The sequence below is a fragment of the Polypterus senegalus genome, chromosome 5, assembly GCF_016835505.1.
Source record: "Polypterus senegalus isolate Bchr_013 chromosome 5, ASM1683550v1, whole genome shotgun sequence".
Taxonomy (NCBI): Eukaryota; Metazoa; Chordata; class Cladistia; order Polypteriformes; family Polypteridae; genus Polypterus; species Polypterus senegalus.
The window spans coordinates 144,611,580-144,638,833 of NC_053158.1; the positions used below are offsets into that span (position 1 = coordinate 144,611,580).

Sequence of the window (27,254 nt, forward strand, 5' to 3'; positions counted from 1 at the left end):
TTGAATATGACTGAGTAAAACTTGTTAACTTATAAAAATTAAAGGGAAGAGTAAAAATATCTAATGACCGAGTAGAATGTAGAACCACTTTAAACAGTAGTAAGTTGAAGTAATATTTTTTGTAGGAGTTATTTAGTCTCTATTATTATGGGGTTCAACATTTACTTTTAAAAATTGTTACCAGGCTCGATAACTATGCATCAGATTTTCCATTGTTGCATAAACAACTCTGTTTTATTTTTGCTGCATTGTTTTAGACACGTTTAAGGTCTCTTAAGGTCCCAACACAGCATCTCAATAGGAATGAAGTCTGAACTATAACTTGGTAAGTCCAAAACCTGGATTCCAGTTTTTCCAGTCATTCACTTCTAGATTTGCGGGTGTACATAGGATCACTGTCCTGTTGTACAATTTAAGTCACTGTTTTAGGTTTCAGGATAGACAGCTTTACATATTCCTTTATAATATTTTGGTAAGAAGAGATGTTCATGGTGGACCCAATGACTTTGAAGTGTTCAGACCTGTGTCTAGAAATCAATCCCAAATGATCAATCCTCCACCACTATGTTTGATAGTTAGTATGAGGTCCCACTGCTGATAGATATGCTGTGCTGGGTTTTCATTAAAAATTGCATGTGCATAAGGAGCAAACAACTCCACCTTGATTTTGTTTGTTCAGACGATACTCCACCTTGGTCTTATTTGTTCAGAATACATTGTTCTGGATATATTTTGGTTTGTTCAAGAACAACTTTGCATACCTAGGTCATGCTGATAAGTTCTTTTTGAATGGAAAGATCTTTTTCCTGGCTACCATGCCATAAAAGCGTTACTGAATGAATTAATTATAAATTTCTCCACTTCTCTGCTCTTTGATCTTGCTGGGGTGTTATGTTCCAGGTCTCTTGAAAATTTTCCAGAAAACATCCAGGAACTATTTGCCTTGACAGGGTAAAACGTTTCAAATGATTTTCCATTTATGGAGAGATGCATGATGTCATTCAGTGCTTCAGACTGTAGAGAGGTACCGTATAATGTTTTCACTCGGTTCATGCAAGAAAATACTCTCTCACCGATGGCTGTAAATGGATTAAATGCCCACATTAATTTTACCAGTAACAATATAAGAGAGAGGTATTCTGGATTCTCAGTGAGAAGACCTCTGTCCAAACAATCTATCTTGAAAACTCCATGCTCTAAAAGCCACATTTTTAGATCTGTCCATTCTTGTGGAATTTTCTCCTTCTCTTCTGCATTTAGCAAACCGGCAAAATGTCTGGAAACATAATCCACCTCTTTATCCCCATAATTTCGCAGTTCTTCTCTAGGGTGGGGAAGAGTGGAAGGGCCAAAAACCTTGAAACAAGTTTTTCAGACAGATTTTTAAATCTGCTGTCCATGTACTTAACTGTGTTGTCAATAATCTTCTGAAACTCTGCACCAATGGATGACTTTGTCTGTACTCTATCTTCTTCTAGCAGGTTGTTGGCTTTTTGTGAGCAGAGTACCATAGCAGCACATGCTACCATCATCTTTCACTCTGAACTTTGTTTCTAAGGCTTTCTTGTATACTCCTGGTTTTGTTCTCAGGCTGTATAAGCATTATGTAGTGTTCACCACTAACCAATTTGTTTGCATGATGTTTAAATTGCCATACTGAAAATCAGTACATGAAATGTAGGAAGTGAACAAATTTCTTGGTCTTCATCTCCTGCACCAACCCATTTTGCTTTGACAACATCCTTTGATTTAACATCATCTCTCGTCCTGCCATATTCTCCATATGTACAACAGTGGGAGTGTAATTTTTTTCCACATCCCTTAGACATCTCAGCCTACCTGGCAGCCACTGTGTGCTTTCAAGGCCACTGAAATAAGCCACTTTCTCGTTAAAACATTCACTTATTTCACTCAGTCCTCTTTGCTTCCTTGGGGAATAGAAGTACATCTCTCTATTATAATAAAAATATCTTGGGACTAGACGTGACTTTTTGAAGAGACTTTTTGGAATGAAGTCCCCGCGAGATGGAGACTTTTAACATGAGATTCTTTCAAGTCACATCATACTTACAACCTTTGGAAGCAAGTCCTATGAGACGGTGACTTTTGCCATTAGATTCTTTGAAGTCACGCCCTACTTACAACCATTTTCAAATAAGACCATGGTCATCTAACCTCTCAGTCGTGGGAACGCCTTTGTCAGACACACTTCCTGTGCTCTCAGCTCTTATGTTTTATCAGACAATGATTTTATATGTTCTAGATGACACATCAACGACTAAGCAAAGAAGAAAGATCAGCATGTTGAAAAGAGACCCAAAATCATTGGAGAGAAAAGAATGCAAAAAAGAAAATAATAATCTATGTGCAAATTCTGAAAATAAAGAAAGTAATAATCAGCCCAGACCAACTGGACTTGAAAACCTTGCAGGACCAATCAGTGTCAGAAATAAAAGACAAAGTAGAACTTCATTTTAACAAGCGACAAGAAAGGTAATGTAGTACATATTCCACAAATAAAATTAGACACAAAAGGAGATCTTGATATGTCATTCAAATTAAAACGTTTACAGTTTCCCGTGAGAATAGGTTTTGCTATGACAATTAACAAATCACAGGGACAAACATTTGAAAAAGCCGTTTTATTTATTAGAGAGAAAGAAACAAAATTCACTCACGGGCAGTTATATGTTGTGATATCACAATGTAAGTCCAAACACGGAATCAAAATTCAATGCAATCTTGAAGAAAAATGAATTCCAAATATTGTTTTAACTGAAGTTTTAAAGTAAAAGTGAAAATAATGAATTTGTAACAATTCCCATAAAAATAACAATCTCTTTAAATTGCATATCCAGTTAACTAAACCTGGCAGTTGGTGAGCGAAGCGAGCAGAGGTCAGAGCCCCCTAGTCTTAAAGATGCTTTTCAGTGTATCTTCAAACTTGACCAGGTACTCACAGCCTTTTACACTATCCAGTACTGCTAGTACTAATTTGTGTGCTACACAGTGAATTGTTATGACGTTGGGTATCCGCTGTTTCAATCTCCCAGCTACTTCTTGTTTTCTTACCCATCATCGCTGCAACTCCATCAAAATTTGCACATTATTTTCTCCTTCCATGTCTCTTCACTGATATCAATGTTGTCCACAGCCTCATCAATAGCTACTAACACTAAAAATGTTACTGGCTGACATTTGATCATGTAAGCGAATATATCACCATTATCTTTCATATACCTGACATGAACCAACACCTGTTCTATGATGCTAGTGCCTGTGCTGCCATCTGCAAGAACTGATAAGAATTTGCTTTCTTGTGTTTCCTTTTCAATCTGATCTATTGATGTTTCTGCCGATATTCCAATAAATTCTCTGCATGCATGATTATTGTGAAAAGTAGAAACAAGATCTAGGCCATTTGCTGCTCGAAGTTTACTATTAAATTTTCTTAATGGTAGTTCATCTTTGGCAAAGTAGTATGCTGTTCTGAATGCTTTTTAGTTTGCTTTTGTAAAAGGTTTTGTCAGGACATCATGTTGTGCTTTATTCATTTTTATTGAGTTCATTGCTTTGCTGTTTGTTCAAGGAAAGAAGCTGCAGACTGGGCGCCCATGCACTTCTTGTGAGGCACAGATGTGTCATGCTTTAATAAGGTCTCTCTCTCCTAATTGACGACACACCCAACAGAACATTGTGTCGTTTACCTTATCATATTGTAGCCACAGAAATTCATTTGTCAGTGAAACCTAAAAGCTACGCTTTCTTTCTGCCTCATTGTCAGATAATTCTGAATTCATCTGCTTTGTGGTGGTCCGCTCTTTTTTTTCTTCCTTCTTTCCAGTTCTTCATTCTGACCCGTCTGTTTTGGCTGAGTATAGCTGAAATGTTGTCAGAAATCCATGCACCACCTCCTTCTCAGGTTTTCACAGACACACAAACATACATGCTCACACACATCAGTGATTTTGTCGGCTATAATTTAATTAACTTCTTTCTTTGGTGCCCAATGGGAAAAGTTAGTAGCCCTGGGATGTGATTTTGTGAGCCCTGTCAAGTAAAATCACCTGGCTCTAATTATCTTCTAAATAGATATGGAAGCAGTAAGGTTGTATTTTTTTTTTTTTTGAAAAATTAATGAAAATTAGAATCACATCTTTTGCACTGTGAGTTTATATTTATCAAATTTAATAATTTGACAAAAAGATTATTATTGTTTGTTATAATCCAAAACATAAAACTATAGGACTGAAAAGGGTGTACTGTGTTTATTTTTCACTTGAAAATAATGAAATTGGAATAAGTTTAGTATCTGTCTTTTGCATAAATCAATCTGTAATTTAAAACTATACAAGAAATAGAACTGACACTATATGTATATCAAAGTAATCCTAGAAAAAGCAATTTACGAAAACAAAATTAAATTAAAAATAAATTGGATTTCAACTCTGTTTTTTTCCAGTTATCAGAAGATCAGAAATTGTCACAGTGCTCAGATTTAACCCAATGTCATGAAATAAGTACAACCATGGCAATACAAGACAGAAATGAATTAGGTTCATTGTTACTTAATCTAAACCCAAACTAACAGTTCAATCATTTTTGTTTATTGTACATATATTTGTACAGCTTACAAAAGATCACCACTTCAGGATGCTCAAAACAAGACTAATAAAAGAAATGCATGCAGTTTTCAATACTCTTTTTGTATTTCCTTATAATACAGTATATTTCTTCAATCTAGGTACTAAACCAGTTAGTTGTTTTATTTCACAAAACATTGAAATAAAAAAGATGGTATGTTGCACGGTCCTACTGTGCAGGCTCAAAGGTACAAATATAACAAAAGAATACATGCAAATAACGCTAACTAAATAACAACAGAAATTAAGAAACATCCCTCAGCGTAGTGATGCTTCAAATGATCGTCCACCGATCTAAATCGGCCGATTTTCATTACAAAAGATTCACAAAAAATGTTTAACCGTAGTTTTAGTGCTCCTTTACACAAGGCATTATGGTAGTTGAGCGCACATGTTAGCAAGGCAGACTTTACCAAAAAAAGAGAGACAGGAATATTAGCCTTAATGTTAAAGAAAGTAGAATAATAAACTGAGAAAAAAGAATCAGAGAAGTAATCCTGCGCAATTAGACAAACGTCAAGCTACTTTAATGAATTCAGACCTTTATATTTTGTCCTTTAATTAAAACGGGCACTTCTTGTCCGAATTTGGATTGTGACAGAGCTTGTGTTAAGTACAGCAGCTCAGAAATTCAATTGGAAAAAGAAAAAAAGAATTTGAAATTGTTGCTTAGTAAAAAATAGGCTTATTATCTTAACAGCAAAATCTGTCTATTTTACTTGTAAATTTGTTAAGCATGTTAGCCTTGCATCTTCTTGATAAACAACTTATTAACATATGATAATGCAAATTCTTTAAAGGTTTGTATGTTTCATACAGTACTGTAGAAGTTTTGTTAAGAAACGAGTACTGCATGATTAAAATGGTAATATATATTTACAAATAAATGAGAAGCATTTTCTTTTCTTTTTAGCCATATGTATTATGAATACATATTTTCTGTACATACTTTTTTAAAAACATATAACAAAATTACATGATAAAGTGTAAACATGTGAAACATTTGCAATAGGCAGTTAAGAAGGTCACATAATTTCAAATTTACTCCCACTTCTTTTCCTGTCATAATTTAGGGTAACGCATATCTAGGCTGGATAGGTGGGTTGACTTTCACTTGATCAGGGTGTTTCCATACTACGTGGAGTGATTACCTGGGCTAGACTGCTACCCTGCACAAACCTTTATACATTATTATCCATCCATCCTCGCAGTTAGTAGACCCAGGTTCGCTTCCCAGGTCCTCCCTGCGTGGAGTTTGCATGTTCTCCCCGTGTCTGCGTGGGTTTCCTCTGGGCACTCCGGTTTCCTCCCACAGTCCAAAGACATGCAGGTTAGGTGGATTGGCGATTCTAAATTGGCCCTAGTGTGTGATTGGTATGTAGGTGTGTTTGTGTGTGTGCTGCGGTGGGTTGGCACCCTGCCCGGGATTTGTTCCTGCCTTGTGCCCTGTGTTGGCTGGGATTGGCTCCAGCAGACCCCCGTGACCCTGTGTTCGGATTCAGCGGGACATTATTATTTAAATAGAAATTTAGGTGTGAATTTTTGAAAAGTTTTTTAAAAGATGAATCTAAGGATTGTATGTATTCAGAGTTTATGCAATACTAAGAAGTTATTTAATGCAGTCAAGTTTTTTTGCAATAACTATAATATCTATAACTGGGAAAAATACAGCAGTAGTCATATTATCATGTGTACAGAGTGCACTGAAATTGCCGCATACATGTCTAACAAACATGCAACATGTCACCACATGTGTACATTCTACAATTCGTTTTTAAGAATAATCCCTTAAGGTTTATGTGATTACATACTATTACATTCCACACCTGTTTGAGAAAATATCCTGAAATATTTTGTGCCATTTTTATCATTTATATGCTTTTTGTTTCTTTGCTGATAATCTTCCATTGTTTCTGGGTAACCAATATGAATGGTGTATCATGAAATTATGAGGAGTGTGACCATGAGCACATTAACACATTTTAGATTTCTTCTATACCTTCCATTTTGAAATATGTTAAATATCAACAAAAGTGTACTTCTATAAAAAATTTTACTTGATAAAAATGATTATCTGCAGTGGGCTGGTGCCCTGCCCAGGGTTTGTTTCCTGCCTTGCGCCCTGTGTTGGCTGGAATAGGCTCCAGCAGACCCCCGTGACCCTATAGTTAGGATATAGCGGGTTGGATAATGGATGGATGGAAAATGATGATGACTTTGAAAAAATTAGAAATACAATTTGTCCCTTTAAGTGTGAGCTGTGATGAACAAAAATAGAAAGAGAAGAATGACAAACTATTTTAAATGAGAGGTTTAATTTTAGAACTTTTTCCAAAGAGTCTATAAATAAAACAAAGGTTATATGCACCTACTGTAGGAACATGTTCTATAACCAATGAAGCACATCATTTCTGAAATGTTGCCTTCATGATGAACATGCAGATGGCCCTGGGAATGCAATTTAAAAGGGGACAGTTTGTCAAATCTGCCAGTATACTTCCTCTGAGTACTTCAATTGCATTAAATGTGATTGAAAGATATGACACATTTACTGTTGCAGGTTCTGAAGTGATCACTGAGTTGTCATTGTCTTTAATATCCTAGGATAAGTTTTAAAGTGTAATGCAAAATAACTGTAATAGATAGTTTTTACACTATTACATGGCAAGGTACATGGGCTTAGGTTTTTGTAATGGAAGGATTTTTCTAAAGAGAGGGGGGGATCAAGAGAGCAGATGGGCGTTGGTCGCTCAGCGCGAAACCCAGCTGCATTACTAATGTTTTGGGAGAAACAGCCGGGAATGTTCTAAAGATACAGCCAAGGCTATGTAAGGAGTTGTTTTTCACTTCGAGAAGCTTTTTTTCACATGTAAGCATATTACTGTGTCTTCTGGTATCAAGCACTAGTCTCAAGGCCGAGTAGAAGAAAAACATAGCGCCGTGTCGCGTGGAAGGAGGGGGTGTGAGAAACTGATCACTTCTGCATACACTGCTTCCACGTAGGCCGCTTTTGGGCAAGGACACCTAATTAGTATATAAGGGAAGGTTCCGCCCTCAGTTTCTTTGGATGCTCAACCGTGGGGAAAGGCGCAACCGCCCGGTATCTGATAAAAGGCACACGGGGTTGATCCTCTGACGAGACTGACATGCGGGCTCCCTCAGTCTACTGGTCTAGGATGATGGCTCTGGGTCTTTTGATGTATGTTACTGTATGTATGTATGTTATTGTAAGTATAAGTTTGTCTCTTTAAGCATATATATTTATTTCTATAACCTATTCATATGTATTTATATGTTATAATTGAATAAGTAAATTTTATTTAAGTAACGGACCTCTTCTCTCTGATTCTTTGCCTACTTATGTTCTAATCCCTTGAACCATTTTCCCAAATCAAAACATTTTGGCGTAGTAAGCTGCAGGATTTTGGGAATCTGGTAAAATATTGAACTATTGAGTGAGGCAAAAGAAATCAGAGATGTCTAAGAAAAGGATAAAAACCCTGGCACGGCTCCTTTACCTCTTCCCAGCTGGGAGGAAACAGTATGGGAAGACTGCGCTAGAGAATTGAGACATGGGGGGTGATTAGCACAATATTGGCAAAGTTTAGGCCCCCCAACACCAGCGAATGTACTAGCCGCACTTAAGAAATGTCAAGTGTCTGCAAAGGAACCCATAACGGGCTTGCAGACGCGGGGGTGGGTTTTGCTAACTGCGGTTAAGAATCTGGACGAAGAAGGGAGATTATGAAAATGCAAATGGACTTGGTGGGTGCGTTAGGGCGGGCCTCGATGGCCGAATCCCAGGTAGCTGTATTATTGCCGCGGGTACAGCGGGCCGAGGAGATGACGGAAAAGGTAGCCTTATGCATAGCCAAGACGAATGCGAAAAAGATGTATAAAGAGAATGCCATATAGATTAAGCAACGATCGCTCAGTGTTAAAGTGTGTGGTGGCGCAGTGGTTAGCACTTATGCCATGATTCGAGTTTATTTGTGATTTATGTTGAAGCTTACATGTTGTTTGTTTTGAGTTAATATTCTCAATGACAGTTTAGTCTTTTTGACTAGAGTGCCGTCTTGCTGTAGTATCGAACCGCGTGATTTCTTGATAGTTGGATTTGCCCTAATTGTCGCAGGAATGGATCGCCACGGAAGCAATTCCTCGTTGTCGCTGAGTCATTTCGCCAATGGAGTCTCCTTGATCTAGAAACCAGCGCCGTTTCGAGCTGAGTAGAATCGTGTTAGATTTAACATCCGCTAACGTCATGAGAGGCTGTTTTATATTATAGTCTGATAAGTAAAACAACCTTCAGAAAAATGTAGGAGGATAGCACCAAAAAGAAAAATTAAGCGATAGGAAAATGTTTGAGTATATAGATTTGTGTGCAAATATGTATATATCTGTACTTATATTTGTGGGGAAAGAATAACAAGCGTTGAGAAGAATATAATGCGCGAAAAAGAAAAAGTGCACTTCAAAGGTACCTGGCGCTCGCTAATGTCTGTGTATGTGAATATGTCTGTGCTGAACTTATTCAATGTGTGTGCCTGCATATTATGTGTATGCCTGAGCATTAATTGTTCTCTGTGTGTGTGTAAATATGTTTGTGCTAAAAATGTGTGAGCGTGCCTGTTATTTGTTCCGTGGGTGCGTGCGTGTGTTTGGGAGTAAGAAAGCAAAAACATGGAGACTTCTGGGTAATGTAGTTCAATTATGATTTGCTGAAGCTGCCGTGTGCATATAAACTTCCAGAGCTCTGAGTAAATATGGGTTAAAATAAATGTGAGTATGAGTAACATTTGATAAAATGAAAAATGCATTCACTTTTAATAATAAGTGATAATAAGTGACAAAACTGAGGTAAAGTTGAATGTGTTAAAACAATAGTTTGGGTGATTTTGTGTATGTTATATAGTATATTAAAGGGATCCCTATGTGTGTATGTTAAATAAGTTTCAGTGTGTTTAAAAGTATGTGTAAAAATATGTGGTGTTGTTTGCAAGAATTAAATAATTGATATTATTATGTGTAGGAATGTGAATGTAAATGTTGGAATTAAAAGAGCTCTTAATTCTAAATTAGAAAAGATATGAACATGTGGTGTAAAAAGGTCTCCAGATTAAGCATATTATATGAGCACCCCTTTTATTTGAGTACTGGCCAGACTCTGATAAAAGGGAGGATTTGAATTAAAATGAGTACATTTCGATTGAAGGAGACATTCTTTTAGCAAAATGAAGCTGGTTATTGGTAACACTCCTTTCAAAGCCCATGTTGATTAGTGCTGCTTAGAAAACAAAATTTGTATATTGGAGAGGCAGAGTACAAGGAAAGCTGCTATAATGTGAGGGTTACTTGTATGTGGTAATGAAGGAAAGTGTAAGTGACAATATGGTGTGCATTTGTTTAGTGATGGTCAAATGCAACAATTGGTATGAAAAATGGCATGTGGCAGTATAAAACAGCCAATGCCAAACTGTAAGTGAAAGAAAGGGAATAAGGAGGGCTAACTAAGAGAAAAACAGACTGTGCTCTTTGGAGTCAACATTCTGAAAGACATGTAATAAAACATCTGGAAGATAACAATGAAAGAATGTGCAAGATCAACTGTCTTTGACAGAAGGTTATGGGGAAAGGAAAATCAGTGTATATAACTGAAGTAGATTTTTATTTAAATATGAAGTATTTTCTTAGTTTGAGATTCTGGGAAAAATTTACCTGATAAAGAAGTGGGTTCTTCATTCTAAATATGGGTGGAAATGTGCAAAATTCTTAGAGGGTCTTATAGTAAATAAATAAAGGCACATTTTGCATTATAGGGCATTCTAATATATTGATTTCTTTCCTCATTTCATTTCTGTGTAATATTGACATGTTTGTGTGAAATACAGTGGAATACTGGGATCACAACAAAACTAATGGAAGGTTCACTTTTATATTTTTGATGCATTAATGAAATATTGAATAAGACATTTTATTAAGATCCAAATGTAATGTGGTATTTTAATAATTAGTAATAAAAAGAAAGAAATATTACTTAGGATACATGTATAGAAACTTTAAAAATGAACACCTTGTGCAAAAAGAAAAATGTTTTTAGGACTTTTGCATAATTGGACCAATTTTTGTAATGATTTATTATTGAGTACTTTTCCTTTTGTAATACATTGATTGACTTTATTTTAATAATGACTTGGGACATGTTTTTTAATTGAGTGGAAATTGCAACCGCAGCCAAACTGGAAACAGCTATAAAGGAGGACTTGAACATTGTGCTTATCAATTTAAACTTTTACTCTGACTGTTTAAAGACAAATTGACTTAGACAAGCACAGACTGGATTGAACTGACTGTTTGTTTCACTGCTAGCAATATTTTTAATAGGGGTACCCCCAACGAAACAGATCTGACATCTTATGACATATTGTTTTTTGGATCCATAAGTAGCTACTAATGAAGAATTAATAGGCTGACTATTTAAATGAGCGTTTTTAAGTCTTTACATCTGCAGGTGAAAGCTGTTTTTTCCTAGTGCATCGTAGATGACAGCATTTGAAGTTGAACCAGAGATTGGGCTGTGATAAAGGTCTGCAGATAAACTAATTATCTGACTCCAAGGAGAACCCAGCCATACCAAAGATGGAATCAAGTCATGAATCAGGCCATCGATCAGCTGACTACTGGACAACACACTTCGATTCCAGTTCCAGGCATCATGGATACCTCCTGCCAAGAGCTTAATTATGCTGGTGATGTTTGAGCCCAAAAGATCATCGTAGATTCCGAATCATAGATGACATCTGCCTACTTGGGTCCTTTTTACCTGAGATATTGGACCCCAACACCTGCTTTGGTCCTTATTAGAGAGGAAAATCTGTCATACTTTTACTCTGCAGGGCTCAATGTTCTTGCTGGAGCCTGCTTTGACTGTCCACTTGTTTGACAAATGGCAACATCTTTTGGGTTAAAAGTATTTGAACTGTGAAGTATGAAGGATATAAAGGGAAAGCTAATTATTTGTAAACAAAGCAGAATATAGGGATTCCTAAATAATATGTATTTAATGAATGTTTGTATTAATGGGAATACTATATAATTTGTATTTTTAGATAAATGTTTTGATATGCCTTCTGATATTTTGTATGAGATAATAAAGTCACCTTTAAGGACCAATGATTTGGTTATTTGTAAAGTTAATCAGAATTGAGTCTAATCTAACATAAGGGATCTATTAGAGATTGTTAAGTGATTGTCATTGAAGGGACAATGCACTATTACTAGTCAGGGTCAGTCCAGTTTAGATATTTTAGGTTATTGATTGTAGTGTTATAGCAAATAATGTAGAGCTTTACATTTAGGTACATTTAATTAATTGAAAAGAATAATAGTAAGCATATGGGATGACACACATGACTAGTATTTTGGGGATAAGGGACACATACTATAGGTCAGGACATCTATAGCTTTTAGAAGAGGATAAAACAGTTTAGGCTAGCATGTTGATGGTGATACAGGTCAAATGATTAACATCATGGCTCGATGAGTATGGAAATCAGTGAAATGAAGTAATAATTTGGCCCATAGGAGATGGAGTGTCTTATACATACAGTGGTGAGTGTGTGGTCTGTGAATTAAAAGCCCAGATGAAGTTTGAAGATCTCTGAAGATATGAATCCTTAATAAGAAGCTTGGGTATAACCCTTGAAATTGAAATGAATGTGACCTCAAAAATGACCCAGTGATTTGCATTTTGGAAGGTAGTGCTGACATCTTCCGAAGGGAGGATTGACACCTACTGTCCACAAAATGGTTGCATTAATGTGATAAAGGTGGCTCAAGGTTGAGACCACAGCTGGGTGTATATTTGGGCAATTTTATAAATGAGTGTGTTAAGATGTGAACATGGTGAGGTGTGTAAGGACTTTATCTCTGATTATCATTGTGCACAGCGGTGACAACCTAAAACTGAGAACTTTTGAGTTATTTAAGATAAATATTTATGCCATCTGTATCATCACCAATAATATTAATCAGTATTAGCTTTATTTGAACCTGGGTATCATGGGGGTTCATGTTAGTGAAGCAGAAATTACTCTCTTAATAGTATGTTGTTGCTTATTACTAGTTTCCTAATTAGTTATTGCTAGAGTTGCTGTCAAACAGGTGTGCACCCAATTTCTTGAACCATGGACACCTTCAGTTAAAGATTTTTATTCTTTTCTTGATGACAATGTGGATGATGAAATACCAAATCAGAAGAAACTCCTTGGGTGAAGTGCTAGTAACCGCTCCCCAGGGAGGTGACCCTCTACGGTGCGCAAAGTACCTGGGTTGAAGACAAATTGTAATTTCACTGGAAAAATATTTCTCCAAGCGAAGAAAAAGCATTTATTATGGATAATTGTTTTATTATTATTGCTTTAAGGACTATATTTAACTGTTATGTATTTTGTGCTTTACGAAAAATTGCAATCAGAACAAGAAGGGCAAGAGCGCTGGGTTTGCGCTGAGCGAGGGGCCGAATGTAATGGAAGGATTTTTCTAAAGAGAGGGGGGGATCAAGAGAGCAGATGGGCGTTGGTCGCTCAGCGCAAAACCCAGCTGCATTACTAATGTTTTGGGAGAAACAGCCGGGAATGTTCTAAAGATACAGCCAAGGCTATGTAAGGAGTTGTTTTTCACTTCGAGAAGCTTTTTCTTCACATGTAAGCATATTACTGTGTCTTCTGGTATCAAGCACTAGTCTCAAGGCCGAGTAGAAGAAAAACATAGCGCCGTGTCGCGTGGAAGGAGGGGGTGTGAGAAACTGATCACTTCTGCATACACTGCTTCCACGTAGGCCGCTTTTGGGCAAGGACACCTAATTAGTATATAAGGGAAGGTTCCGCCCTCAGTTTCTTTGGATGCTCAACCGTGGGGAAAGGCGCAACCGCCCGGTATCTGATAAAAGGCACACGGGGTTGATCCTCTGACGAGACTGACATGCGGGCTCCCTCAGTCTACTGGTCTAGGATGATGGCTCTGGGTCTTTTGATGTATGTTACTGTATGTATGTATGTTATTGTAAGTATAAGTTTGTCTCTTTAAGCATATATATTTATTTCTATAACCTATTCATATGTATTTATATGTTATAATTGAATAAGTAAATTTTATTTAAGTAACGGACCTCTTCTCTCTGATTCTTTGCCTACTTATGTTCTAATCCCTTGAACCATTTTCCCAAATCAAAACAGTTTTCCAGTCAGTTTTAGGGCAAATACAGTAACTGCATGAATTGTCTGAAATCAGTTTCTTAACTATAGTCAATGCTTGCTGTAAATGAATTAAATTATCTGACTTGTTCCTCTTCTCATATTTGCCTAGCTATGTACAGTATAGTTCTCTTTATAAGAAAATGAAAAGTATGTTTTGTAATTTATTCAATCATTTGTGTTCAATAACTTGACTTTCTTAAACATACCTTACCCAATTCAAGGACAAGGGAGGTGATAGCTTCTGCATCGAGTATTGCAGTTAAGAAGAAACCAGCACTGGGTAGCATGCCAGTCCATTGCTCAGGCCCATTCATGTACACACCTCAAGCCAATTCAGAATTGGCAATTAAGCAAATATACGATTATGTTGTAGAAAACAGGAGGGAAATCCACACAGAAACAGGACAGCATCCACACGCTCAATTGTTGGGCACAGGACTGGAACCTTACTTTCCAAATCTGCTTATTTCAATATAGTACAGCAGAGGGTTCTTCTTGTCCTAGCAGCATCAGGCTCAAGACAATAACTAACTCTGAGGCGGACACTAGTTCACAATTTAATTGTGTCTACCACTTTTCCTCAATAAAGTAAGCACACATACTGTACATACAATAGTTTCCACAACATTTCAAAGCAAAAAAATAATAATAAAGCATAAGTGACAACAGTAATTACTGTAATAAAAGTATACTATTCAGCAGGCCTTGATTATTGGTTTCAACGACACTATCAGGCAAAATCTAAGAGTGCAGCTTGGTTCTCACAGCTCATTTAAAAACAGCCAACCATCTTGTAAATAATGTAATCATTTTCCATTATCCTTGCCAATGAATTTCTTAAGCTCCCTGCTAAATCAAGATGACTGCAGCTAGACAAAGCATTTCAGCTGAAGAGAGTCACAGGAAGACGTGGGGAAGACTGAGGTATATTAAGTCAGCCCTCCTTTCTCGATAAGCTTAACAGGGATTACAAACAACAGAGAACTCAGAAAAAACTGTTTCTATCAAAATTCAGAAACTCTCTCCTATTGTCCATAAATAGATACTTTAACAATTTTCAGGGAGAATGTGTAAATTCCACCCAGAGAGAACATGGGCTAGGATTTGAGCTGGTATGCTATAGTATCTCTCCACCACCAGACTATTTTTTCTCTCTTTCTAAATATTGTATTTAAAGAGACAAAAAACACAGTGAGTTACAATTATAATTTAGTTACTCAGGTCTTGTCCGCCTTATTATTAGCAGGTCATATTAGTTTATAAAAAAAAAAAAAAGTTTTAGAATCGTAAGCAAGCCAAATAAAATGAAAAGTGTGTAATGACTGGATAACAAAATGTCTGTACCCTGAAAAACTATGAACACAAATATGTTTTGTTAAGTTCACAAAGAAGAAAAGCCCACGCTATTAGTCATTTCTCAAATCATAAAACTTGTTAAGGCAAAGTTCTTATATGATAAGAAATGTAAATTTATCTGCAATAATCAATTTCTAATTAATAACTTGTTGCCTTAAACAAAAACCTAATGCTACCATGTGTAGGCATATATTTGTTTGCAGATTTTTACATGAACCCTTTTTCTTATACATTAGCTGACAAATGCCACTAAACTACTTTAGTATATTTTGAATTATAGTGGTTTCTTTTTCTTTCTAAAGTATAAACTTTTTTAAATAAAACATGGTGAATTTTGGAAAATTTAAAAATATAACTGATTAATCAGTCATTTTTATATATCACATATAACATTTTAATCATTAAGCTACATAATATTAAATTATTATTATGTTTTCTGAAAGTTGTTTGCCATCTTAATGATTTTATTTTTCAAATGTAGTACAGAGCGGATTTCAGACAACAGCTTGCATACAAAAAACTAACCACTCAACAGATAATGATAATCACGCCAATGCTATTGACTTCTTACAATATTTCTGTTTTTATTATTTTCAGAATGTTATGTACAGTACAGTGTTATGCTATTTTACATGAATCTGTGATTTTAAATTGTATAAGTCTTGCTTGAAGACAAGCTTATTACCTAAATGAGAATGAGTCTTTTCTAGAGAGTCACATCATAGATGCCACAAAATGAAGGTGGGAAGTTGACAATGAACGTGGTAAATCACTCAAATTACTGCAGGATACAGGGGTTGTTACTTGTATCACCATCTCTTCACTTAAATGCAGTTCTATCAAATTGCCTTTTGTTCAGTAGCTGGGAGTCTCTTTCATATGTAATTCCAATTTACGCCCACAATCTCAAACCAGAAAATAAGTACAACTGCTATTCTGAGGAAGCTTATACCCCCATAGCCAATTATTCATTCAGTTTAGGGAAAGAAATTTAAAAAGCCTGAATCAAAAATGTGCCGCAGGCTTAAAAAAAAACAACAAAAAATGCTTTGTGATAAAAATCTAATGTACAGAGGTATGCAACAGAATTTAAGCAAATACAGTATACAACCATGGAAGGAATAATAACCAGCAAGTTAGGGATACCAGGCCAACATGCCTGTTGAAACAAGGCAACATCTACATAGCACTGCATAATGATTTTAATTACATCAAGTAAAACACTGTTCACATTCTTCGTATCAATTTTACTAGAGAGCATGCGTGTGACAATACTACTACTACTTGGCCCAGAGAGTGTTGAGTAACCAATGTGCCATTCAATAAACATGTCAAAACATCCATCCATCCATTATCCAACCCACTATATCCTAATTACAGGGTCACGGGGGTCTGCTGGATCCAATCCCAGCCAACACAGGGCGCAAGGCAGGAAACAAACCCTGTGCACGGCACCAGCCCATTGCAGGGCGCACACACACCTACACACACTAGGGACAATTTAGAATCGCAAATGCACCTAACCGGCATGTCTTTGGACTGTGGGAGGAAACCGGAGTAACCGGAGGAAACCCATGCAAACATGGGGATAACATGCAAACTCCACGCAGGGAGGACCCGGGAAGCAAACCCTAACAGGTCTGCTAACTGTGACACAGCAGTGCTACCCACCGCTCCACTGTGCCGCCATGTACATTACCCAAATACAGTGTGCTATATGTATGCAAGTTAGTAATTTACACTAATTCATTCATTTTCTGGAACTGCTTATTTCAGTTTAGGATAATAGGTAACCACAGTCTATCATGGCAGGATCTGGAGCAAGGAAAGAACCATTCCTGCAGAAGATGCCAGTCCATCAGAGTGCACTGTCATACACATATACACATTCACTCACTCTTGGACATTTAAAAGTAGCCAATCAACTAACAATCACCTTTTAATGAAGGAAAAATGGAGTGCTCCTTGGATGAGAGCCATGAAGATTTGTCAAAACCTCCTCGGGCAGACATGGAGATGGCGGGTGACATCATCCATTCCGCTGTTGCTAAAGTACAAACGCAGCACCCCGAGGCGCTTGTACTAATCGCTGAAGACTTTAAACATGTGACGCTGGACAAAACATTACCTGCCTTCTCCCAGTATGTGGATTGTAACACCCGGGGAAATAGGACTATCGACCATCTGTATGCAAACGTTAAAGATGCATACAGCGCCACCCCGCTGCCTGTGCTTGGGAAAGCAGATCATAACCTGGTTCTGCTTCAGCCTCACTACAAACCAAGAGTGAGGGAGCTACCAACAACCACAAACTCATTCAGGAAGTGGTCCCCTGAAGTAGAGCAGGCTCTGACAGATTGCTTTGGAACTATGGACTGGGATATCCTGCAGGGATCTTATAGTGAGAACATTGAGGAGGTTGTTGACTGCACTACTGACTACATCAACTTCTGTATGGACATTGTAGTTCCAGTAAGAACAGTACGCTGCTATGCGAACAAGCCATGGATTACAAGTGACATCAAGGGCCTTTTGAACCTGAAGAAAAGGGCTTTTAAAGGCGGTGATCAGCATGAGCTCAAGCGTGTGCAGAAGGAACTCTGAGTCCAGCTCAGGGTGGCGAAGAAGCAGTACAGGAGAAAGCTGGAGCAGAAGTTGAAGAATAACAGCATGAAGGAAGTGTGGGATGGGATGAAGATCATCACTGGCTGCAGTTTGAAGCAGGGTGCCACCATCGAGAGAGACGTGGAGAGAGCAAACCAAATGAACAACTTCTTCAACAGGTTTGACCACCCTAACCCACTCTCACCTCAGAGTACCGCACCCTCCACCCATCCTTCTGCTGATACCAGAGTTTACCCCAATCCACAATTACAGCAACGTAGGTAAGCAGAGAGCTGAGGATTCTTTGTGCCAGTAAAGCAGCGGGTCCAGATGGAGTATAGCCACGACTGCTGAAGGCCTGTACATTGGAGCTGGGGAGTCCACTACAGCTCATCTTCAACCTGAGCCTGGAACAGGGGAGAGTCCCGAGGCTTTGGAAAACATCTTGCATCACCCCAGTGCCAAAGGTATCACATCCTAGTGAGCTGAACGACTTCCGGCCTGTCGCTCTGACGTCACATGTGATGAAGACCATGGAGCGGGTGCTGCTTCACCACCTGAGCCCACAGGTCCACCACGCCCTCAACCCTCTGCAGTTAACATACCAGGAGAAGGTGGGAGCGGAGGATGCCATCATCTATATGCTACACCGATCCCTCTCCCACTTGGACAGAGGCAGTGGTGCTGTAAGAATTATGTTTCTGAACTTCTCTAGTGCCTTCAACACCATCTAACCTCTGCTCCTTAGGGACAAGCTGACAGAGATGGGAGTACATTCATACCTGGTAGAATGGATCGTGGACTATCTTAAAGACAGACCTAATCAAGGACTTTGTTAAATGGTGTGACTCAAACCACCTACAACTGAACACCAGCATAACCAAGGAGCTGGTGGTGGATTTTAGGAGGACCAGGCCACTCATGGACCCCGTGATCATCAGCGGTGACTGTGTGCAGAGAGTGCAGACCTATAAATACCTGGGAGTGCAGCTGGATGATAAATTGGACTGGACTGCCAATACTGATGTTCTGTGTAAGAAAGGACAGAGCCGACTATACTTCCTTAGAAGGCTGGTGTCCTTCAACATCTGCAATAAGATGCTGCAGATGTTCTATCAGACGGTTGTGGCAAGCACCCTCTTCTACGCGGTGGTGTGCTGGGGAGGCAGCATAAAGAAGAGGGATGCCTCACGCCTAGACAAACTGGAGAGGAAGGCAGGCTCTACTGTAGGCACGAAGCTGGACAGTTTGACATCCGTGGCAGAGCGACGGGCACTGAGCAGGCTCATGTCAATAATGCAGAATCCACTGCATCCACTGAACAGTATCATCTCTAGAAAGAGGAGCAGCTTCAGCGACAGACTGCTGTCACTATCCTGCTCCACTGACAGACTGAGGAGATAGTTCCTCCACCACACTATGCGACTCTTCATTTCCACCCAGGGGGGTAAATGTTAACATTATACAAAGTAATTATCTGTCTGTTATACCTTCATTGTTATCACTCTTTAATTTAATATTGTTCTTTATCAGTATGCTGCTGCTGGAGTATGTGAATTTCCCCTTGGGATTAATAAAGTATCTATCTATCAATCTAAAACTAAACACACACAAACAGCTCAGCATGGATAGTCACCAGGTCGACACCCAAAAATCATACCACAATCACAGCAGCAACACAAATGAAAAAAGCAAAAAATAAAAAAGAAATGCTTAAAAAAAAATTATTTCTGTAATTCCCAGGATATTGGTTTAAAGAGTATTCTACAAACATACCATCCCACTGGGAACCTACAGTTGTCCTTGAAAGTTTGTGAAACATTTAGAATTTTCTATATTTCTCCATAAATATGACCTAAAACATCATCAGATTTTCACTCAAGTCCTAAAAGTAGATAAAGGGAAACCAGTTAAACAAATGAGACAAAAATATTATAGTTGGTCATTTATTTATTAAGAAAAATGATCGAATATTACATATTTGTGAGTGGCAAAAGTATGTGAAGCTTTGCTTTCAGTATCTGGTGTGACGCCCTCTTTGCAGCAATAACTGCAACTAAACGTTTCCAGTAACTTTTGATCATTCCTGCACACCGGCTTGGAAGGATTTTAGCCCATTCCTCCGTACAGAGCAGTTTCAGCTCTGGGATGTTGGTGGGTTTCCTCACATTAACTGCTCACTTCAGGTACTTCCACAACATTTCGATTGGATTAAGGTCAGGACTTTGACTTGGCCATTCCAAAACATTAACTTTACTCTTCTTTAACCATTCTTTGGTAGAAGAACTTGTGTGCTTAGGGTCGTTGTCTTGCTGCATTACCCACCTTCTCTTCAGATTCAGTTCATGAACAGATGTCCAGACATTTTCCTTTACAATTCTCTGATATAATTCAGAATGCATTGTTCCAACAATGAGGGCAAGCCGTCCTGGCCCAGATGCAGCAAAAAAGGCCCAAACCATGATACTACCACCACCATGTTTCACAGATGGGATAAGGTTCTTATGCTAGAAAGCAGTGTTTTCCTTTCTCCAAACATAACACTTTTCATTTAAACCAAAAAGTTCTATTTTGGTCTCATCCGTCCACAAAAAATCCTTCCAATAGCCTTCTGGTTTGTCCACATGATCTTTAGCAAACTACAGACGAGCAGCAATGTTATTTTTTGGAGAGCAGTGGCTTTCTCCTTGCAACCCTGCCATGCACACCATTGTTGTTCAGTGTTTTCCTGATGGTGGACTCATGAACATGAACATTAGCCAATGTGAGAGAGGCCTTCAGTCGCTAAGAAGTTATCCTGGGGTCCTTTTGTGACCTCACTGACTATTACACGCCTTGCTCTTGGAGTGATCTTTGTTGGTTGACCACTCCTGGGGAGGGTAACAATGGTCTTGTATTTCCTCCATTTGTACACAATCTGTCTGACTGTGGATTGGTGGAGTCCAAACTCTTTAGAGATGGTTTTGTAACCTTTTCCAGCCTGATGAGCATCAACAACTCTTTTTCTGAGGTCCTCAGAAATCTCCTTTGTTCGTGCCATGATACACTTCCACAAACATGTGTTGTGAAGAGCAGACTTTGATAGATCCCTGTTCTTTAAATAACACAGGGTGCCCACTCACACCTGATTGTTTTCCCATTGATTGAAAACACCTGACTCTAATTTCACCTTCAATCTAACTGCTAATCCTAGAGGTTCACATACTTTTGCCACTCACAAATATGTAATTTTCAATCCTTTTCCTCAATAAATAAATGACCAAGTATAATATTTTGTCTCAATTGTTTAACTGGTTTCTCTTTATCTACTTTTAGGACTTGAGTGAAAATCTGATGACGTTTTAGGTCATATTTATGCAGAAATATAGAAAATTCGAAAGGGTTCACAAACTTTCAAGCACAACTGTATCAATACAGAAAAATAAAACCACCAATTTTGTAGTAGACATATGGAGTGACCTTCTTTGAAGAGAAGTCCATTTCTGTTTCCCAGTTTTAGGTGTGTTAGCATATAATGTGAGAAGCACATACTGTGATAACCATGTCTCTTTGTTTGTCCATCCTGCCCAAAAACTGACTAATCGGTGATAACTCTAATTTTAACTCTGATTTTTTCCAAGCCTGCCATATGTTCATCCTCCTTTACTACTAAAGGAACTGTACTGCATATTTGCTGGACTTTATGGGTACTGAATCTGACCCACTATGAATGAGTGTTCCCTGATGGACTGGCATCCTTCCCAGAGTCTTTCCTTGCCTTACTGTCTATTGCAAGCAGGACAGGATTTATGGAAATAAACTGGGCATAAAATGAATGATGAATGTTACATTGTATTTTACTTAAAACTGTGCATGCATGTTATAAATTGAGTATTTTAAATTATTTCACTGTATCAATAATTGTTGCATTCACTTATTATACCTACTAAAATCAGAAATCAGAAACTAAGAGAATCTTCAAGTATATAAAAAGAGATTTACACTTTATGATACTGTTCTTCCTCTTCTCAATTCCCAACAGGACTTGACTTAGTGTAACGAGTAATCACTCCTAACTACCACATAAATATATTAGCCACAACAGGAGACTCTGCAACAATGCCAGGATCTTCAAAATATGTTAATGTCTATTAACAACACACATCCATGGTGTGGTTTATTTTAGCCATGTTATTATATTTTTAAATGGCTGCCATTCCCAGAATCACCTATTTAATAAGGTTATACAGAAGAAGCAAACTGATCAAACTCAACGAAAATGTCTGACTTTCCTCTAGGCCCATGCACTGTATATGCATGACAAAAGCATACAAGAAAAGCCAAGCCATGAAGGTCCCAAAGTATTGTGTATCCATGGTTCTCTTTGTACAGAAATATATTCCAAAATATGACTGAAACTGAACCTTTAATAGATTTGAACAAGAAGATAAAAGACTTATTTTAAACTAACAGATGTATCCACCCTGCAAGCTATCTTTATGAAATGAAGACTAAAACTACTTCTAATATACCAGCTGACATCTCACTATCGTGCATTATATAGCTTAAGCTTGGCCTTCTTTGACTAGTAGCAAACATATTGCTTTATTCTCTTCTGTACATTACTGAGCTGTGGAAATCAAATTAGTCTTTATCATTAGAAGCATTCTCAGGTTGTAAGACCCATAATGCATAATTCTCTTACATTACCTTCTTTATGTAAAACTTTAATTTATTAATATTAAATTTCACCTGCCACATCCTTGACTAAATTTGAATTCTGAGTAGTTCTATTTTTAATAATTTGGCGGACCCCACAAAACCCTAACCCAAATTGAACCTACTTTTATTTTGCCTGTATTGTATAAGTTAAAATGAGCAGTAACCCCAGCACTGATCCCTGGCTGATCTCAATTTTAAAATCACCTAAATTTGGATGAGTACATGCAAACTGTCTTTCAGAAAATGTTACTCATTGGGGTATTTTTAGTGGCAAACCTACAAAAGAACAGCAACTGCAATGCTTGAAGAACTAATAAATCTGCCCTAAACCTCTTATACTACGTTAAATTTTGCTGTCTTACTCAACAGTACAGTACCTTTCCTTTTTTACACTTAATGTACTTTACTGGTTGTTTTCATGTGTGGTCACTCATACATGACTTCAGAATATAAAGAGTGCAGTTTGCTTTAGTAGTTTGTGGAACTTCTATAAATCATCGATTCTATTTATTAGCTATGTGATTAACTTAATTGGTATTAACGATACACTAAGGTACAGAGTAAACGTGACAAGGTGTAAACGAATATGAATCTTTGTGGCTCATTGTACCCTAACATGTACTATACTTGTTTTGCATCACTTACATTTCACCAGCTGCCAGTCCCAAAATGCGATCACAAAATATGCGAGATACTCTCTACACACCCGCTCTTTCTCATAAACCCGAACCACTCAACCAATTTGACAACGAAAGGGAAATGGGTGGGTGGGTTTGTGTGGCAAACCGCAAAACTAGGTCGCGAGGCGGGGGAAGTTCTCCTGCCTGCTTTAAGTCGCAAACGCCGCTTCCTCTTCATGAACTCATGAGGAAAAAGTACGCACGAGATCGTGAATGTGCGTGGGTTTTACTTCACGCAGTGCAGTTTCTCTGTCAGATTGTCGTTCGCACGAGACAGAAGGGTCGCAGACCATAACAGGTCACCTTTTGCCTAAATACATTTAAAAATGCGTCTACTTTGGAAGTGCCTGTCACACTAACAAAATCTCACCGATTCAGTGGTTATGGACTCAATCACTGTCTAGCTGGCAGGATGGCGTGAGCAATCAAACTAACCGAGGGCACTTTTCTGACCTCTAGACTCACTTAATAAAACACATGTACGCACACAATGGAGAAGAGAAGGAACCAGAGGCCCCTAAATAGTATGCACTTTGTTTTCAGCAACTGTCAAAAGGACCAGATGACATTCGTGACGCTACTATTGAGATTTTTTTAAGGGCCGAACGTCTGTTTCGCGAGGTATTTCGGGAATTTTACAAAATAACGATCTACCCTCGAACAAAAAAAACGGACAACATAGCATATGACAGAATTTGGAAAAGTAAACCTGTCAAGATTAGAAACCTATATAGCCAACATATATGCAAACGAAAAGGGGGAAATACCTTATTCATTCCATTTCCCATTTTCACTGCAGAACTCAACTTTATCAGAATAACTTCACAGCTCTTACACGCAGCGTAGATTTTCCCTCGTATCGGCTGACGAACGTGATCTGGTAGTATATTTTCCGCTTGACTAGGTTGGAACTCTTCAGCTGCTTGAGGAGTTCGCCGTCTATTACCATGACATACCTGTGCATACTGTGGGCAAATCGAGAAGCATCTTGGGTGATGTAGTTCCAGAATGTTAGTTGTGTTCTAACACTAAACCATCGAGAGTCTCACAAGCTAAACTACAAGTCCCAGCCATTTGCTATCGACGGGAGAGTGATGCATTATAGGATGTGTAGTTCTGCGTGGTTAGGTGTTACACTGCAGTAAAATTTCATAAGCAAGAGTCGGACTACAAACCCCACACTTCCACCGTAAATAAGCTGAAGAGAAACGAAGAGCACAAATTAAATGGTTGTTTCGGTGAGGTATTTAAAAGTGGAAAATATTATTATGATACGTTAACATAACATTTCCACTACAATGTTTAGAAATGTATGTCTTTTTCGTGTGCTAGTCACTGTTAAATGCACTGTGAATGCACGTGGCGAAAGCGAAAGTTTGGAGACGAGCGACTATTAATAGAAGTAAAGTATTCCTAAATCCCCCAGCCACAGGAGGTGCACAAACCAGTGTGTTTCTTCGTGCCTGTCCCAAGCCCGGATAAATAGTGAGGGTTACACCAGGAAGGGCATCCGGTGTAAAATTTTGCTAAATCAATATGCGGACAACAATACAAATTTCCATACCGGAGCGGTCGAGCCCCGGGCTAACAACGGCCGCCAACAGGGTGCTGGCGGAAATTGGGCTACTGTTGGCCGAAGAAGAGGGGGCAGACGTGTCCGGAGGCAGGAGAAGAGAAGTAAAGTAAAGAGGGTGGAACTGAGGGTAGGAACTTTGAATGTTGGCAGTATGACTGGTAAGGAGAGAGAGTTAGCAGATATGATGGAGAGAAGGAAGGTTGATATATTGTGCGTGCAAGTGACTAAATGGAATGGGAGTAAGGCCAGGTGGATTCAAATTGTTCTATTATGGCGTGGATGAGAGGAGAAATGGGGTAGGAGTTATTCTGAAGGAATAGTATGTCGAGTGTTTTAGAGGTGAAGAGAGTGTCAGGCAGAGTAATGATTATGAAGCTGGAAATTGAAAGTGTGATGATGAATGTTTGTTAGTGCATATGCACCGCAAGTTGGGTGTGCAATGGGTGAGAAAGAAAGTGGTGATTGGAGTGGATTTCAATGGGCATGTTGGTGAAGGGAACAGTGGAGATGAGAAGGTGATGGGTAGGTATGGTGTCAAAGAGAGGAATGAAGAAGGTCAGAGGATAGTGGATTTTGCCAAAAGGATGGACATGGCTGAGGTGAATACATATTTTAAGAAAAGTGAGGAACATAGAGTTACGTACAAGAGTGGAGGAAGATTCACACAGGTAGATTACATCCTATGCAGAAGAGTCAATCTGAAGGAGATTGAAGACTGCAAAGTGATGGCAGGGGAAAGTGTAGTTAAGCAGCATTGGATGGTGGTCTATAGGATGACGTTGGAAATCAAGAAGAGGAAGAGAGTGCGGACAGAGCTAAGGATCAAATGGTGTAAGTTGAAAAAGGAACACTGCAAGGTTGCATTTAGGGAGGAGGTGAGACTGGCACTGGGTGGCAGTGAAGAGTTACCAGACAGCTGGGAAACTACAGCAGATGTAGTAAGGGTGACAGCAAGAAGGGTGCTTGGTGTGACATCTGGAAAGTGGAAGGAGGAAAAGGAAACCTGGAGGTGGAATGAGGAAATACAGGAGAGTATACAGAGGAAGAGGATGGCAAAGAAGAAGTGGAATAGTCAGAGAGATGCAGAAAGTAGACAAGGAGATAAGGTGCAAGGTGAAGAGAGAGGTGGCGAAGACTAAAGAAAAGGCATATGATTTGTATGAGAGGTTGGATACTAAGGAGGGACAAAAGGACCTGTACCGATTGGCTAGACAGAGGGACCGAGCTGGCAATGATGTGCAGCAGGTTAGGATGATAAAGATGGAAACATACCCGCAAGCGAAGAAAGTGTGTTGATCAGATGGAAAGAGTGCTGTACTTTGAGAGGCTGATGAATGAAGAGATCGAGAGAGAAAAGAGGTTGGATGATGTGGAGATAGTGAATCAGGAAGTGCAACTGATTAGCAAGGAGGAAGTAAGGACAGCTATGAAGAGGATGACAAATGGAAAGGCCGTTGGTCCAGATGACATACCTATGGAAGCATGGAGGTGTTTAGGAGAGATGGCAGTGGAGTTTTTAACCAGGTTGTTTAATGGAATCTTGGAAAGTGAGAAGATGCCTGAGGAGTGGCGAAGAAGTGTACTGGTGCAGATATTTAAGAATAAGGGGGATGTGCAGGACTGCAGTAACTACAGGGAAATAAAACTGATGAGCCAAAGCATGAAGTTATGGGAAAGGGTAGTGGAAGTTAGGTTAAGAAGTGAGGTGATGATTAGTGAGCAGCAGTTTGGTTTCATGCCAAGAAAGAACACCGCAGATGCAATGTTTGCTCTGAGGATGTTGATGGGAAATTTTAGATAAGGCCAGAAGGAATCGCATTGTATCTTTGTGGACCTGGAGAAAACATATGACAGGGTGCCTCGAGAGGAGCTGTGGTATTGTATGAGGAAGTCAGGATTGGCAGAGAAGTACGTAAGAGTTGTACAGGATGTTTACGAGGGAAGTGTAACCATGGTGAGGTCTGCGGTAGGAGCGACGGATGCATTGAACGTGGAGGTGGGATTACATCAGGGATCAGCTCTGAGCCCTTTCTTACTTGCAATGGTGATGGACAGGTTGACAGAAGAGATTAGACAGGAGTTCCTGTGGACTGTGCTGTTTGCTGATGACATTGTGATCTGTAGTGATAGTAGGGAGGAGGTTGAGGAGACCCTGGAGAGGAGGAGATATGCTGTAGAGAGGAGAGGAATGAAGGTCAGTAGGAACAAGATAGAATACATGTGTGTAAATGAGAGGGAGGTCAGTGGAATGGTGATGATGCAGGGAGTACAGTTTGCGAAGGTGGATGAGTTTAAATACTTGGGATCAACGGCACAGAGAAATGGGAATTGTGGAAGAGAGGTGAAGAAGAGAGTGCTGGCAGGGTGAAATGGGTGGAGAAGAGTGTCGGGAGTGATTTGTGACTGACAGGTATCAGCAAGAGTGAAAGGGAAGGAC

General features: G+C 38.7%; 1 protein-coding gene across 1 annotated transcript in view; it reads right to left on the minus strand.

The window, feature by feature from the left end:
* Positions 1–24,258, minus strand: part of dusp22b (dual specificity phosphatase 22b) — a 144,282-nt gene extending 120,024 nt beyond the window's left edge. Inside the window, exon 1 of the mRNA XM_039753436.1 lies at positions 24,009–24,258. Coding sequence (XP_039609370.1) covers positions 24,009–24,029 — 21 coding nt within the window. The 5' untranslated portion in view covers positions 24,030–24,258. The remainder of the gene's footprint in view (positions 1–24,008) is intronic.
* Between the last annotated feature and the right edge of the window lie 2,996 nt (positions 24,259–27,254).